Below are 13879 nucleotides of genomic sequence, written 5' to 3'. Positions count from 1 at the left end.
CCTCTGTTGTTTTGTACTCTGTTTTGGGTTTGTTTTGGTGGAGGACTTTTTTTTCCTTGTTTGTTTTTGGTTTTGTTTTGGGGTTTTTTTCTTTGCTTTTGTTTTCTGGTTTAAAAACCAGCTCAAAGGTTTTTCCTGTTGAGAAATCCAGATCATTATTTTTCCCACTGGATGACAGATGACTGCAAAACGAGCCACTTTATTACTGATAAGAACTAAGCTCAAAGGAATGAGAGGCAGTTTTAGAAGTGTCTCTTGTTACATAAATCACTGAGCCCAAGACCAACTGAAAATAGGCTCATTAAATGTGAACGAAAAAGCTCTTCAGTCAGAAAGCTCCAATCACAAGTTTCTTCCCCCATCCTTAAGATTATGCTGTAGAATCTACCTATGAGATCTAATACGAGATTCCTGAAGCACAGATATAAAAAAAGTGTGAAGTAAAAAGTACATGGAAGAAAACAGCTGAAAAATACCTCGCAAGATATTGCCCTGCTTAGAAAGGTCATTCTCAAAGTCTTTCTATTTACTTTAGCAATTCCTTCAGCCTTCAAATGATGCTTTTTAAGTGAGAAAATTTAACACTGAGTCACAGAAATGCTGGGGGGAGGGAGAAATTAGACTCTTACTGGTCTGTCTTCCACTATATGACCCTACTTTTTAACAAATGCAACAGAATAAGAAGCAGGAAGATTTCCTAGCACTCCTTTACTGCAAGTGCCCCACTAAATGCCAGAGCTGCACAAGGGTCAATTATCAGGCTGAAGAACATAAAAGCCCATTCAAAGGGAATATTAAATGAGAAGCAGGTCATCATTCACACCAGCAAGAGGCTGGTTCTGAAGCAATAATTATTTTTTCCAGAAATTTTCCAGTGTAATTGTTACATCTGTGTTGCCCTGATAATGATGGTCTGACTTCTCCCCAGCTTTATTAAAAAACCACCACACAACCAAAAAAACCTCCACACAAAATTGAGAACAAACAGAGACAACACTTGGGGGTTCAAGGATGAGCCTCATCGTGACTCGATTGTGACAGAAACCTGCTGTGAAGTGATGGAGCAGCTGTGCATTTTCTTCAAAAAGAGGTTGTGTACTCTCCTGGAAAAGGCCAAACCCATTGCTGCTGCCTCTCCAGCACCCCTGAAATGCCATTTCCTCGTGTTGTGGAAACTTTCCCATAGATACACTTTCTATACACACAGCAATATTGCTTGCTCTAAGCTGGCAGAGGATTCTTTTCCACTCACAGTCATCACATCTTTAATGACCTGTTACACATCTAAGAAAACAGAGGGTATTGCTTCATGACACATGAGCACGTGAGATATTAAAAACCCGTTAAGACAGACTTAAGGCTGGCATGAAATCTTATTTCTCCCAAGAGAACTGCTAAAATTCTCTAAAGAACACCTTCAAAGAGACATGTTTTATGGTCATTGTTGAGCTCTTGTAAAAAATGCAAACAGGTTTAGCCAGATTTTTCCACATCATCTCCTGGCATTTTACAGTCCACAAAATTAAGCCAAGAATAGAGAAGCCAGGTTGGGTTTTTTTCAAAATAGGGTTTTGGGTTTTTTTTCAGTTTTCAATTCCTGTTTGCTGCAGTGCCAGGAAAATGAAGTCTTCTTAAAGACAGGCCCAAGATTTAGCAACAGCTCTTTGTGTTAACATCCAGAACTTGATTCCATTTTTTGTCTCAGCTGTAACTTAAACAGGGATCCTGGAAAATATTATGACTCAAAGTAAAACATTACTGATACAAAATTTTCAAACTCAACTCTTTCAAAAAAAGTTATTTCTCCAGCCTCTAAGAGAACAAATCCAGAAAAGGGAGGTTTCCCTGGTTCTGTGTTAACCAGGCAGTGATTTTTCAAAAGCCAGTCAGGTGCTACTACTGATAGACATAACATGAGAAGCTACTTCTGAGCTGAATGGGTTGACATCAAATATTATTCATACAGAATGGCTGGAAAGAGGCCTGGTGGGAAGGGACCTGGGGGGTGCTGGTTGACAGTTACTGAACATGAGCCAGAGCGCCCAGGTGGCCAAGAAGGCCACTGGCACCTGGCCTGGGTCAGCAATATGTGGCAGCAGGGCCAGGGCAGGGACTGTCCCCTCTACTCAGCACTGCTGAGGCCACACCTGTAGTCACTTTCAGGCTCCTCATGACAAGAAGGACATTGAGGTGCTGGATTATGTCCAGAGGAGGGAATAGTGCTGGGGATGGGTCTGGAGCACCAGGAGTGTCTGAGGGAGCTGGAAAAGGGTTCAGCCTGGAGAAAAGGAGGCTCTGGCGGGACCTTTAGGCTCTGCACAACTCCCTGACAGGAGGGGGCAGCCAGGTGGAGGTCAAGCTCTGCTCCCAGGGAGTAGGATATTAGGAGACATTTCTTCATGGAAAGGATTGTTCAGCATTGGAACAGGCTGTTTGGGAGGTGGTGGAGTCTCCACCCCCCAAGGTGTTTAAAAGACATGCGGATGTGACACTTGGGGACAGGGTTTAGTGGTGAACTTGAACCCCCAGTGCTGGGGTAATCATTGACTTTCTGATCCTAGAGATCTTTTGCAACCTAAACAACTCTACAATTTATGAAATGTCTTAATTCACAAGTGAGAACCTTAAGAGGTAAAGAAGGGCGAGAGGAAGGAGGGAGGACAGGTTTTTATGCTGCCTTTAGGGTAAAAAAATTGGACCACTCACCTCCACTAAGTAACTTCATCACCAGCCAAAGCTCATCTTTCACCACAAACGATGTGTAGTAAGATACAATGTTAGGGTGATGGCACTGACTCATGGCTTGAATTTCTTTCTGTAGAGAAAAATAAAACATTAGCAGTTGGACACAGTGGTAATTACTCCTCAGGCACAGAAGTTATATTCTTAAGACACAGCAAGGGTGCAAAGAAAAAGGATACCTAGAAGGTAAATGTAGAAAATCCAGAAATACTCTAAACACTCCGGTTGCATTATACTAGAGCCAAAAGGTATTTTAGGGTGTTCTTCCTGCCTGTCTACAGGAAGGAAAAGTTAACCAAAAAAACCCATATTAAGGACATCAAAGTGGTGGCAATCAAAATACCTCCACGCAGCTACAACAGAATATTCCCAAAAACTCCCTCCAGTTTGTGACCTAGGAAGTTCATGCTGACTTCTCCTTTCAGTAAAACACTATGCAGCAGATGTTTAATCTGTTGAAGACTATCATTTGGATGAGAAAGGGAAATATTGGTCTCTGGGGGGAAAAGGCCTCTTATTCCTCATGTTTCTTCCCAGCAGGAAAGCAGATGGCTTAGCTCACTTAGGTTGAAGGCACAAAGGACAGCTGTATACTTTGTCACACTGGAAGAAGAGAGAGATCACTTTGAGATTAGGAAATCAGTAGCTACTACCAGTTGAGGACAATATGAAAATATGTTGAGACATTAAATTGTTTTGAGTTTTGACTGTGCTTAATCTTAATTTTAGTGATGGGTTCAGAGCTGAGGTTTTCCAGGTTATGGAGGGAACAACACCACAGAAAACATTGATTTCATTATGCAAGCACAAATTACCACTTTGGACAGAAAGACTCAGTTTCTTAGCTGTCCATACACAAAAGCCATCCACTAAGCCAAGCCTGGCACTCTGCACTGCACCCAGCTAAGCCTTTGTGCTTCAGCCAAGTCCCCTAACCTGACAAATTGTACCCACCCCAGACACTCATCCTCTCATACCCTGAACTTCTGCTCTCAACTACAGCATTCCTCCATAGGACACAGGGAAGGAGGAGAGCAAGGGCCCTTCACTCCTGATCCTTCTCTCCCTCTAAGCACAAGACTTCCCTGGAACTGAAATACAAGAAAGAGCTCTGAGAAGAATTCACTCGTGCCCAGGACACCCCACAAATGCAGCACATTTTCCTCCTGCTCCTGTACAAAGCTCTGCTTTTGACTGAGTTCAGAGTAAAGCCACTGCTTCCCCTTGGCAAGGCCTGAGCTGGCAATCACAGCTCCAAAGGAACAGGCTCATGTTGATTTATCCACTTAGCACTGCTTTTCAGGGAGTAGGTGCCTTTGAGGAATCCAAAGCAATTGGTTCCTCTTTCTGCTTCCCCAGGAGAGGCACCAACTTTCCAGGAAACTTAACAAGAAGATTAAAGAAGAATCCTTCTAAACAGGAAAGGATATTTGAAGAGGAATAAGCTATTCATCTCCATGTAGCATACTCTGACTAAAAAACACTGTGAAAATAAATACAGCCTAAAACAATATATTTTGCTTACTCCAACAGCTCCAGCTCCCTTCCTTGCAAACTTTCACTTGTGTCAAGTCATTTTTCACAAAGAAAATAAATCAGCAACTTTGGAGTTTTCTTTGGTCCTCTGTAGTTCTCTCTCTGAAAATTAAAATATACTACACAAGATCAATTGGCACCAGAGGAAAGCAGCAAGCAAGGACTGGTAATCCATCCCGTCAGACAGACCCACCCCAAATCCAACACTCTCAGAAAGTATTAGAGTTGGCTTTATATTTTCTCAGCTAGACTGCTCAAAATATTTTGAAGAAGTTTCCTGGGAGTTTGAGAGAGTAATATGAGAAATGTATACAAACATTGCATATTTAATATATATTTGTATATGATACTGTAGTTCAGGAGGTAATGAGACAAAGTCTGGACCAAGTTTACTTAAGATCCTAGACCTAGATCAGATTTTTGCTACTTAAGCAGCCCCATACTACAGAATTTTTCAGGCATTTGGTGGCAGTTAACATTTTATTAATATTTTTTAAGAACTTCCTCTCTCATTCGCTACCACAATCTGCTCCCCAGGCTGGGAAACACAGCTAAAAAAAAATAGCTGAAGTCTGTCATGTGCACCAAAGCATAAAGAAGGAAAATAAATAATCACAAACCTGATCTGTGCAATTAAACACCTCTGTCAGCCAGTGGATGTAAAATACAGGCAGATTAATCCATTTCTCAAACAGTGTAGCACAGCTCTGAATAATTAATTGAATCACAGCCCACGATTTTCAGTGTTTTTACATTATTACCAATCAGAAGGAGCAGCAGCCAGGCAGACTTTCCCTCCCACCCACAAACCCCCATTTCATTTTCAGCAGTTTTCTAGGCTAATCTCACACTGGCTACATCAAAGCTTGGTTTCTCTTTTCCCCCAAAGAGGGTACCAACATCCTGAAAGCTCAACCCATACAACTGTTTAAAGTGATAGTAGCAAATCACAGGGGCTTTGTGGTTAAAATGCTTCCTGGCATAACTGAAACCAAGCCAATTCTGTCATCTATCCACCGCCTGCTCCAGCAGTACAAATGCAGGGGCTGAATGGCTGTAGCTAAAGCAGGGATCCCACTCAAAGATCACTGGGCAGCTCTGCTCAAAAACAGAGTAGGAAGGGATAAAATGCAGCAAAGCAGCTATTTTGTGTGTAGTAAGCTCAGTTTAATACTATTTCCAAAGCTTTTGGGAGAGTTTGCTACTCTTCAAATACAACAAAGTCACAGCAGGTAAAGGCTTCCTCTTCCCAATTCCTCTCCCTAATGAGATTGCCATCCCCAGATAACAGAGTTACAACCGTGCTTCCCGTATTTTCCCCAGAATAAAAACTATATTGGAAGACTGCTAATAAAAATCTCAGTGATTTCCACACCTCTGTAATAATTTATTTGGGCTGCTCTATACAAGGTTGCTTTATTCCCTCTCTGCCAACAGCCATGGGTCACTTGATAGATGCAGTGGGTGATAAGCAGTTCTTCCATCCAATACCCCTGACACTCCATGGCTTCAGTGACAGCCTTTCTGCCAATTCCCATCAATTCCTCTGCTTTCTGCTCAGCTATGGAGAATGAATTCCCGACAAAAACATGTCTAGACACAGGCAATGGTTTGGAAATGGTTACATGCTCACCCTGAGCGAGATATTAAAAATATCTGTATTGTCAAATACCAAAAGCAAATAGACTGGGATTAGCTCTAAATGCCTCCATGGCTTCCATTAAGAGTTCTGACAAATGTTTTCAGTACTTCTACAGGCAATAAAAGAAACATTTCAAGGCTTGCAAAACAGTCATAAAAATGCAGTGAAGTATAATGTAGAATCATAAGCAAACTATTAGTCTCCTGTAAGCCAGACGTACTTCTGGAGATCAGCTATTTCGGAGGAGGGTTTATTTGCCCAGTGACACACAATTGAAGTTTGAATTAATAGGAACAGGTAAGGCTGTGTTTTAGCTACCAGCTCAAGTTTCTTAATGGTATTTTCTTTTTACACCACCTTTTACTCTGTGTTTACCTGTTCCTGAGGCTTGCTTCAGAGGCACTTGCTCTCAAATACCAGGATAAAAATTATGCTTTATTTAGTTTTACTTCCTACATGTTGACATGAACTCCAGAGATACAGCACAGCAGCGGAGTGCTTTCATGTGGCTACCTGCAACTTCAGAGGAGTCCAGAGAGCTGCCAGCATGGCTGTTTGAAGAGAATCACAACCATAAGAGAAGTGGGGAGGGAAAGCATGGCTGGGACAGAAATCAAAGCAGATCAGATGTGATCACCCCTTGAAAACACCAATGCTTCAACTATGGCTGGCAAAGATGTTATACCATGAGATTTCAGCTGAGAGATAAGGCATTAAAGCTGGTCTTCATCCTTTTAAAGCAGGATTTAGAGTTCCAGTCCTACAGGCAGCCATTACAATTCACATTCTGCTCCAAATGAAATTTTAAGTTTAGCTAAAAGCTTGTAAAACTGACAATAATAATCCATTTGCCTTTTGAGGTGGCAGCACAACTAAAAATAAAAAACAAACTCAAATATGTTCTTCTATCAAAATTAACTCGAGAGACATTTTTTAAGAAGGTGGGGGAAAAGCACAAAATCAGATTCTGATTCAACTCTCACTCCTTGGATTATCCAGTTCAACTCCTTGCGTTAAGTTGCTACAAGAGCTAAACTGGCATGAGTAAAGGGGGGTTAGATTTGCCCTAGAACAACAGTGGAAAAGAAACAATTCTGAAAGGGATAAACACAGTTCATCCATTAAGTAATCTTCAGTGACGGGAACAAAATAGTCCCATGGCAAGTCATTCAGCAGTTGTCCATTTCAATGGCTACTCTTCAGCCTCATTCAATGGTCAGTCCCTCTTTCAAAGTTTTCAGCATTAGTGAAAATGTACTGAAGGAAACAGGTGCTTCTAAACTGTTGTGGTGCAGCAATTCCTACACGGCCATTTTTTATTGGTTTCAGCCAAAAAGAAAATGTGTGACTGCCTCCACTCACAGATACAAGCCAGCTTTACCCACATCCCCAGCTAACCTATCATTGATCCTTATAGTTGTTCAGATCAATACCCAGTGCTTACAGCTCAACAATGCTTTCAATGTGCTTAGTGCCCACAGACAGCTGCAAACTCTCTGAATTTCTTTACATGCACCATCTCATGCTTGTCCAGTCCAAGACATTGGATGTTCAGGATCTCACTCACTATTAAGTCTGATGTTCACAGAACAGCAATCTGCTGCTTTGTCCCAACAACCTTATAGTCTGGTTAAACTACTTGTAGGAAGTGCTCCATCAGATCAAAGGCAGTTCAATATCCTGTCCAAGTCTTCAAAAGAAGGTGTAAAAACTCTATAAAAAGCAGTTACACAATTATCTGCCCAGAGGGCAGACTTCTGACTAAGCCTGGGCAGTTAACACTTGGCTTATGATTTAAACCAGGGGAGTTCATAATCCTTTTTTTAAATCCTATCTAATTTAACCTTCTCAACTATAGGTTGATTTATTTAATCTCACACAATGTTTGATCTCCATGCTATTGGCAGCAAGTTCCCTGGGTTATTTCCATGAAATTCTAAAGGACATTTCTGTTTAACTGCAGTTCAGCTTGTTCCCTCAGCCTCCTTAACTGCCCTCTGGCCATAGCACTGAAAGAGTAGTACATTCACCTCTTGTGTGCAACCTGTCAGGCCCAGGGCAATCTGTCTCTGGAGTAGGAAGAATTTGGAATCTTTCTAAGAACAGCAACACCACATCTCCCATGCTCTTTCCTGAGCATGTCTCCTGTTGAATCATCTTAGGGAATAAACAGACAGCACTTCCCCCTAGCTGGGAAAGCCCAATGTGAAATATCCCATAGCTAATGTTTCCCTCTCTGCTGTTCAACATTCCTGGAAACTGCTAAGCTGACAACCCACGTCATCTGCTACTCATGGAGAAAGTCTCCATCTGGATGAAAGAAAACTCAGCTTTAATTGCATGAAAATGAAGTAGAGTTTGTAGAACAGAGGGGGATTTAAGGCCTTTTAGATCTGTAATTCTTTAAAACAAGAAAACACTTTTACAAGAAAAAAGGCTGGAAGCATGGCTATTTTGAGGCAGATGTTCACCACTGTTTCAAGGCTTAGCAGAAGTAGGAAAGCAACCAGCATCCCCCAATGGAAAAGAGTCAGAGCAAAACACAGCTCTGAATGGTGTGCAGCTGTGAAATACAGCACATGAGCAAGCAGACTGTTTGCAAACCCACACCGGTGTGGTTGTTAATTACTGTGGGTTGCAAGACAAATAAGAAGTGGAACTTCAGCAATAAATCAAAAAGTCCAAGAGCATTTGTAGACAACACTGTATTTGACCACCTCTCCCAGCACTCCACTCCCAGTCACACCCCTGAGCAAGAACCTCTCCCTACAAGGTAAATTGTACTTCTCTGTCAGCTGACTCCCAAAGGCAGCCTAGGAATGGTCTGTGAGTACTCAAAAATGTACAGGAAAAAAGATGAAAATGAAGCATGGAAATAAATTCCTGACAAACATCACCTAATTCAGTAGCTGGGTTAGAAAGAGGCACATCTCTGAACACTATTACTCCTGCTGTCTACTTTCTTTACAGCAATTAGCACTTCAGCTGAAGAGCTGAATGTCCTTGACTTGGCCTGCTCATGATTCAACAAAGCTGGCCCTTCCTGCATTTTCCATAGCCCACAGCAGCAATAAATACATTTAGTGCATTAACCTAGAATGTCATACAATATATGCAAAGTGTGCAGTTTATTCCTGACCACCCACACGGCTCAAATGTATATTGAGATAAAAGGATCAAGATCAATACCTTTAATGAGCCAAGTCATAGCACTTACTCTAAGCACAGCATCTCCAAAGCAAGGATGTGATCCCAGACTTCCTGGCCTCTGGACACCTGCTAGGCTTAAACGAAGCTCAAGGCCACTCATCCATCCAGCTGGTGATAGAGCCACTTACTCTGCATTTCCCACTCCAAATTAATCTTTCTCTTCTCCTCCATCCCAAGAACTACAAGTGCAAACCACAAAGCAGCACATACATTGAAGAGGTATACAAGAACCAAATAATCTTTTTAAGAATGGCAGTATGGTTTGCTGGTCTCCCCACCCCCTCCCAAGCAACATGAGACTGCTCTACCCTCATGGCCATGCAGCTTCTGGGAATAAGGAAGCTTGCTTCAACAGAGAAATCTACAAGTGTGAGGCACTGCAGAAAAATAATTATAAATTAATTTAAGCACAATTTTCCATTTGCTATGACACTGCCCAATGAGTGGGCAGTGCTGTAACCCAAGAGCACCCTCCTGACCCCAGGCAGGAAACCAGAGCTCACCAAAAGCTGACTGCTGTGCCCAAATGCCTTAAGTGCAATAGGAGCCCCAGTCTGTGATTTTAACTGCACTGGAGGAGAGGAGAAAGCAAGGCAGGGGCATAACACACCCCAGTGTGAACTAATCATATTTGTCTTTTTATATGTTTCTTAAAACAACTGTAACCTACAAAAATCTCAACCACCTACAGTTAACTTTTTTTTTTTTTTTTTTTTTGTGGGGAAGGTGCAATCCTGCAATACAAAGCAATTGCTCAGAAAAGTTAAACTAATTGGGAAAACTGTCATGAAGGGAGACTACAAGACTGTAAAACTTGAGAATATTTAACTTAGGATAGAAGCAGATATGGAAACAAGATAAAAATAAGTGAAGCACACAGAGTTGGGAAATCAGGAACTTCCTTTCTTTTGGGTCTTGCACTGAGCAACAACACTGGTGATCCAACAGACGGAGAAATTCAGAACAAACCAAGGAAAACACTTTTTCACACAACACAGCTACCTCAGCAACCCCTGATCCTGGAAGCTGCCACAGCTCAGAACCATCTTCATGCCCTTCAACCCCTCCATGCCTTTTAAATTCAAGAACACTTACAACTGCATACTCAAGCCCAGAGAAGGACCCACACCAGATTGGTCACAAAACTGGAAGCTCTGGAGAGCTGACAACAGCAATACATTGCGGGCCCACCCATAACAGGAAAAGTCATTGTGAGGAACAGGTCAGCCAGAGACCTAAATATGCAATTAGAAGTACTTATCTAAAATTACACATCAAGTCTCTGCAGTGTCCCTTTCTGAACCTAATGTTTTTAGTCAGAAATGGCAATTTCTCAAAGAATCAGTCTCAATTACGACATCTTGATAATGCAATCAGGAATACCACTGAGGCAGGGTAGTATGGGCAAGTCACACAAAAGGCTTGAAAAGGATACCCAGGGTTGGCACAAGGTCAAAAAGACCAACTGTGAGAAGAGATCTTGAACTCCTACATTAACACGAGCCATAAGAGGATTTGAACACAGGCCATCTTGAGTCCTACATGCAATCCTCCACAGGACCACTGGCAGCCTGAATGGGGCCTTTCCTCTTAACCAGGGCTGATTTGCAGATACCCATAATGACAAAAAATACCGTTAGATACTTGATGGGAACTGGAACTGTGGTTCAGGTGATTTGCTGAAGATTGTACAAATGTAGAGGTAGCAGGACTCCCAGGTTCTGTTTCTGTTCTACCATCTAATTGCAAGCACCAAAACAAGTGCCTGAGGTAAACTACAGAAGTTGTTGAGGGGGGACAGAAAGACCAAGGCAGGATTATAAAAATCCTAGAGAGGTGTTTCAGAAGAAAAGATGGTACCAAGCCTCATCTCCATAATGCAAATATTTACTGTGGAAAATTTTGCTCCAAAGAGCTTTCTCATTCTAGTGGAGATGCCTCAATGTTCACAGGAATGTCTGTGTCTGCCTGGCTTAAATTCAGGGACCTTCCAGATGTGAGGTGAATGAGACAACAACTGCACTGCAGAGGCACTAGCTCACACACAGAGAAGAAAACCAAGCCCATCAACACAGGAGCCAGATAAGAAAAGGGAAATTTCAGTTACCACAGCTACTGCAAAATTCTGTATTTCTTTGAGACAACCTTGGGAAAAGAGGCACAGAACAGCAGAAAATTACAGTGCTGCAGCTCCAAAGGACTCTGTCTCCTGTCCTGAACTCAGAATTACGGGGTTTCCATATGGCAGCCTGAAATATGTCAGTGATCCCTTTAGCTGGCATCAGTACCAGAAAGAGATTAGGAACAACAGCTAATTCACTCAGTTTTTCTCTTTACAGGTGAATGGAAAAAACTGCAAAGAACTGCAGGAAAGGAAAAGAAAGCAAAGCCATTCCCTTAAATTTTAAATGTTCTGAAAGCATGTAGCTCTGAATCCCCCTCAAACTTCAGAGCTCTTGTGGATACAGCAGAGCTTCACACTTGCACATTAACTCAGTTCAAAACAAAGGGATTATACAAAGTGCTGAGCTCTAAACAAGCAGTCTGAAGTTTTGCAACAGTTGATCTTTTTAACATTTTAAGTTCCATGCGCCATAGCCAGGACTACTGAGCTGCCTCTAATGAAGTCAGTCGAGTTCCCTCACCTTCACCCTACCTCAAGAAAGGTTTTAAGATGCTTGGCAAATAGATATCTCAGAAATCACTGAAATACAACTTCCCAGACAATTCTGATTGCATACCAGGAGTTCATCCATGCTCGTCTGACACTTCTCAAGATTGATCCGTTTAATCGCCACCTTCTCCTTCTTCGGAGCGCAGAAGGCTGCCTGGACCACCGCAGTCGCTCCGCTCCCTGGGGGAAAAGAGAGAGTTACCAACACCTTACAGACTTCAGCAGGGAGGGAGGGAGGCCAGACAGCAAAATTCCCAGTGCCTGATAGCTCAGACAGCAGAGCCAGGTAAAAACCCAGCAAAAGCGCTCCAGGCACTCCCCACTGTGCTCTCCACGGGCTGGCTCAGCCATCACATCCAAGTGTTGGGCAAACTGAAGGAAAACAAGTGGATCTTTATGATCCCTTCAAGGGATCATTACAGCTCTGCAGACCAAAAACTCTCCAGACTCCAGCTTCCTTATAAAAGAGTGATTCTACTAATGTACTTTAAAAAGATATGTCACTGAGGTCACACAGACTTTTAGGCTGATGTGTTCACCCAAAGTGTCAAAACTACCAACACTAATGAGATTTTTCAAATATTTTTATGCACTAACTGCTGTTCTCATCTCTCCTCATTTTATGCAAAGACACGAGGTAAGTTTCATTCAAGCAGGTTCAGCTCCAGCTCTTACACTGCCTCATTTCTGGGTTGAAAACCACAGCCCCAGAATATTTAAATTCCAATAGGGAAAAAATACCATGTTTTAACATACTGTTTTTCAAACTGCTACAAGTAGGGAGTTCTGGATTTAAAGTACCCAGGACCATCATATCCTCTGACATGCAAGGGAGTTTGCAATAGTGAGACTTAAAATCTATTTGATGTTAAGTTCATTTTTGTTGGCTTCCAGAAGCTATTGCAACATTTACATCTCATCAATAGGACACCTTGTTGTTTTACTTTCTACCTCTATCATGGTTCCCCACATTTACACACTTCACTGGAAAGGAGTAAATCCACAGTAGTAGGATATGTGGAAAATAGTTCAAGTGTTCCTATTGCGAATACCTAAAATGCTAATAACAATAAAGATAAATGAAAACAGCTATTCTGTATTTTGGTGTAACACACCTATTTTAGCAGATTCTTCTATTTTTAACACTATAAAAACTACTTCCAGATTCTGCAACTCAGGTAAAGCACATTTTTGCAAGCTTTGTGATTTTTTTCTAGTACATTCACATGAACAGGGGGCAAAAACTTTCATTTTCAAACAAAGGGTACTCAAGCTTCCTACAATCAAGAGTCTTCTCACCAAGTTCCAGGTAAGGGAAAGAGCTTGAAACACAACCCTGAAAGACAGGAAAACTGTTCTATTCTGAGTCACACTGAAATAAATTGAAAAGCCCTGAACTGTGGGACTCTGCTCCTCTAATCTTCAACCAGCACCTGCTACAGTGGGAACTACAGGACTTTGACTTCACTTTATATGGCATGGCCAGTGCACCCTGGACATCAGCTTGCCAGGACTCCCTGTACTCAGGAGTTTACATTTTAATGGCAGAAGGCATAAGTGTGCAGAACACAGAATGCTAATGCTGCTAAAGCTTTATTATTTCCCAAAGCAAATGGGTTTTTAAGAAGGTCAAGACTTAGGCCACTTATTACTTGCACATATTGTTTTTCAGAGACTATTCATAGCACAAGGCAAAACAAAGTTATTAGGAAAAGGACAGCAATAACAGCAAGACTATTTTAAAAGGGCTTTGAAAACAAAGTTTGAGTGCTGTAAGCAGGTTCTAGAGCAAATAACAGATGATGGAAAGGTCTATGCAGATATTTAATAGAAAGTGCTCAGAAAGAGCAAGGAGGGGAGTTTTGACAGAATTTGGTTAGACTGCCAGGAACATGGCTGAAATACACAATGTTAAGCACAGGACAAACACCCCAAAAGCAAACCTCCATATGCACTCCCAGTAGTCACTCTGCCCAGCAGGTGCAGGAATCCAGCATGGAAGCAGCAGTCCCAGCATAAACGAATTCCCACTCACTGGGAATCCTGGGTGGCCCTGACCTACTCCTCTTCACCCA

At 41.9% G+C, this 13879-nt stretch overlaps 1 protein-coding gene and 1 long non-coding RNA gene across 4 annotated transcripts in view; both read right to left on the bottom strand.

Moving 5' to 3' along the window:
* Window positions 1-13879, bottom strand: part of OXSR1 (oxidative stress responsive kinase 1) — an 87395-nt gene that overhangs the window by 56212 nt on the left and 17304 nt on the right. For 2 of the 3 annotated variants that reach the window (XR_014950457.1, XM_077789521.2), the window contains exon 2: window positions 2707-2815. Coding sequence is in view for 2 of the 3 variants with exons in the window: in XM_077789521.2 (XP_077645647.2) it covers window positions 2707-2815 (109 nt within the window). In the remaining variant the exon portion in view is untranslated. Of the gene's footprint in view, window positions 1-2706; window positions 2816-11871; window positions 11985-13879 lie in introns of all 3 variants that reach the window. The other variant, XM_021555329.4, reaches the window with a different exon arrangement.
* LOC146768096 (uncharacterized) lies at window positions 4268-11865 on the bottom strand. Its single transcript, XR_014950462.1, has 2 exons — window positions 9138-11865; window positions 4268-4380 (listed from the first exon to the last, which is right to left on the bottom strand). It is a non-coding gene; the product is annotated as an uncharacterized LOC146768096 (long non-coding RNA).

This window comes from Lonchura striata, chromosome 2 (assembly GCF_050655825.1).
Source record: "Lonchura striata isolate lonStrDom1 chromosome 2, ASM5065582v1, whole genome shotgun sequence".
Classification (NCBI taxonomy): domain Eukaryota; kingdom Metazoa; phylum Chordata; class Aves; order Passeriformes; family Estrildidae; genus Lonchura; species Lonchura striata.
This window is presented reverse-complemented; position numbering and strand designations above follow the sequence as displayed.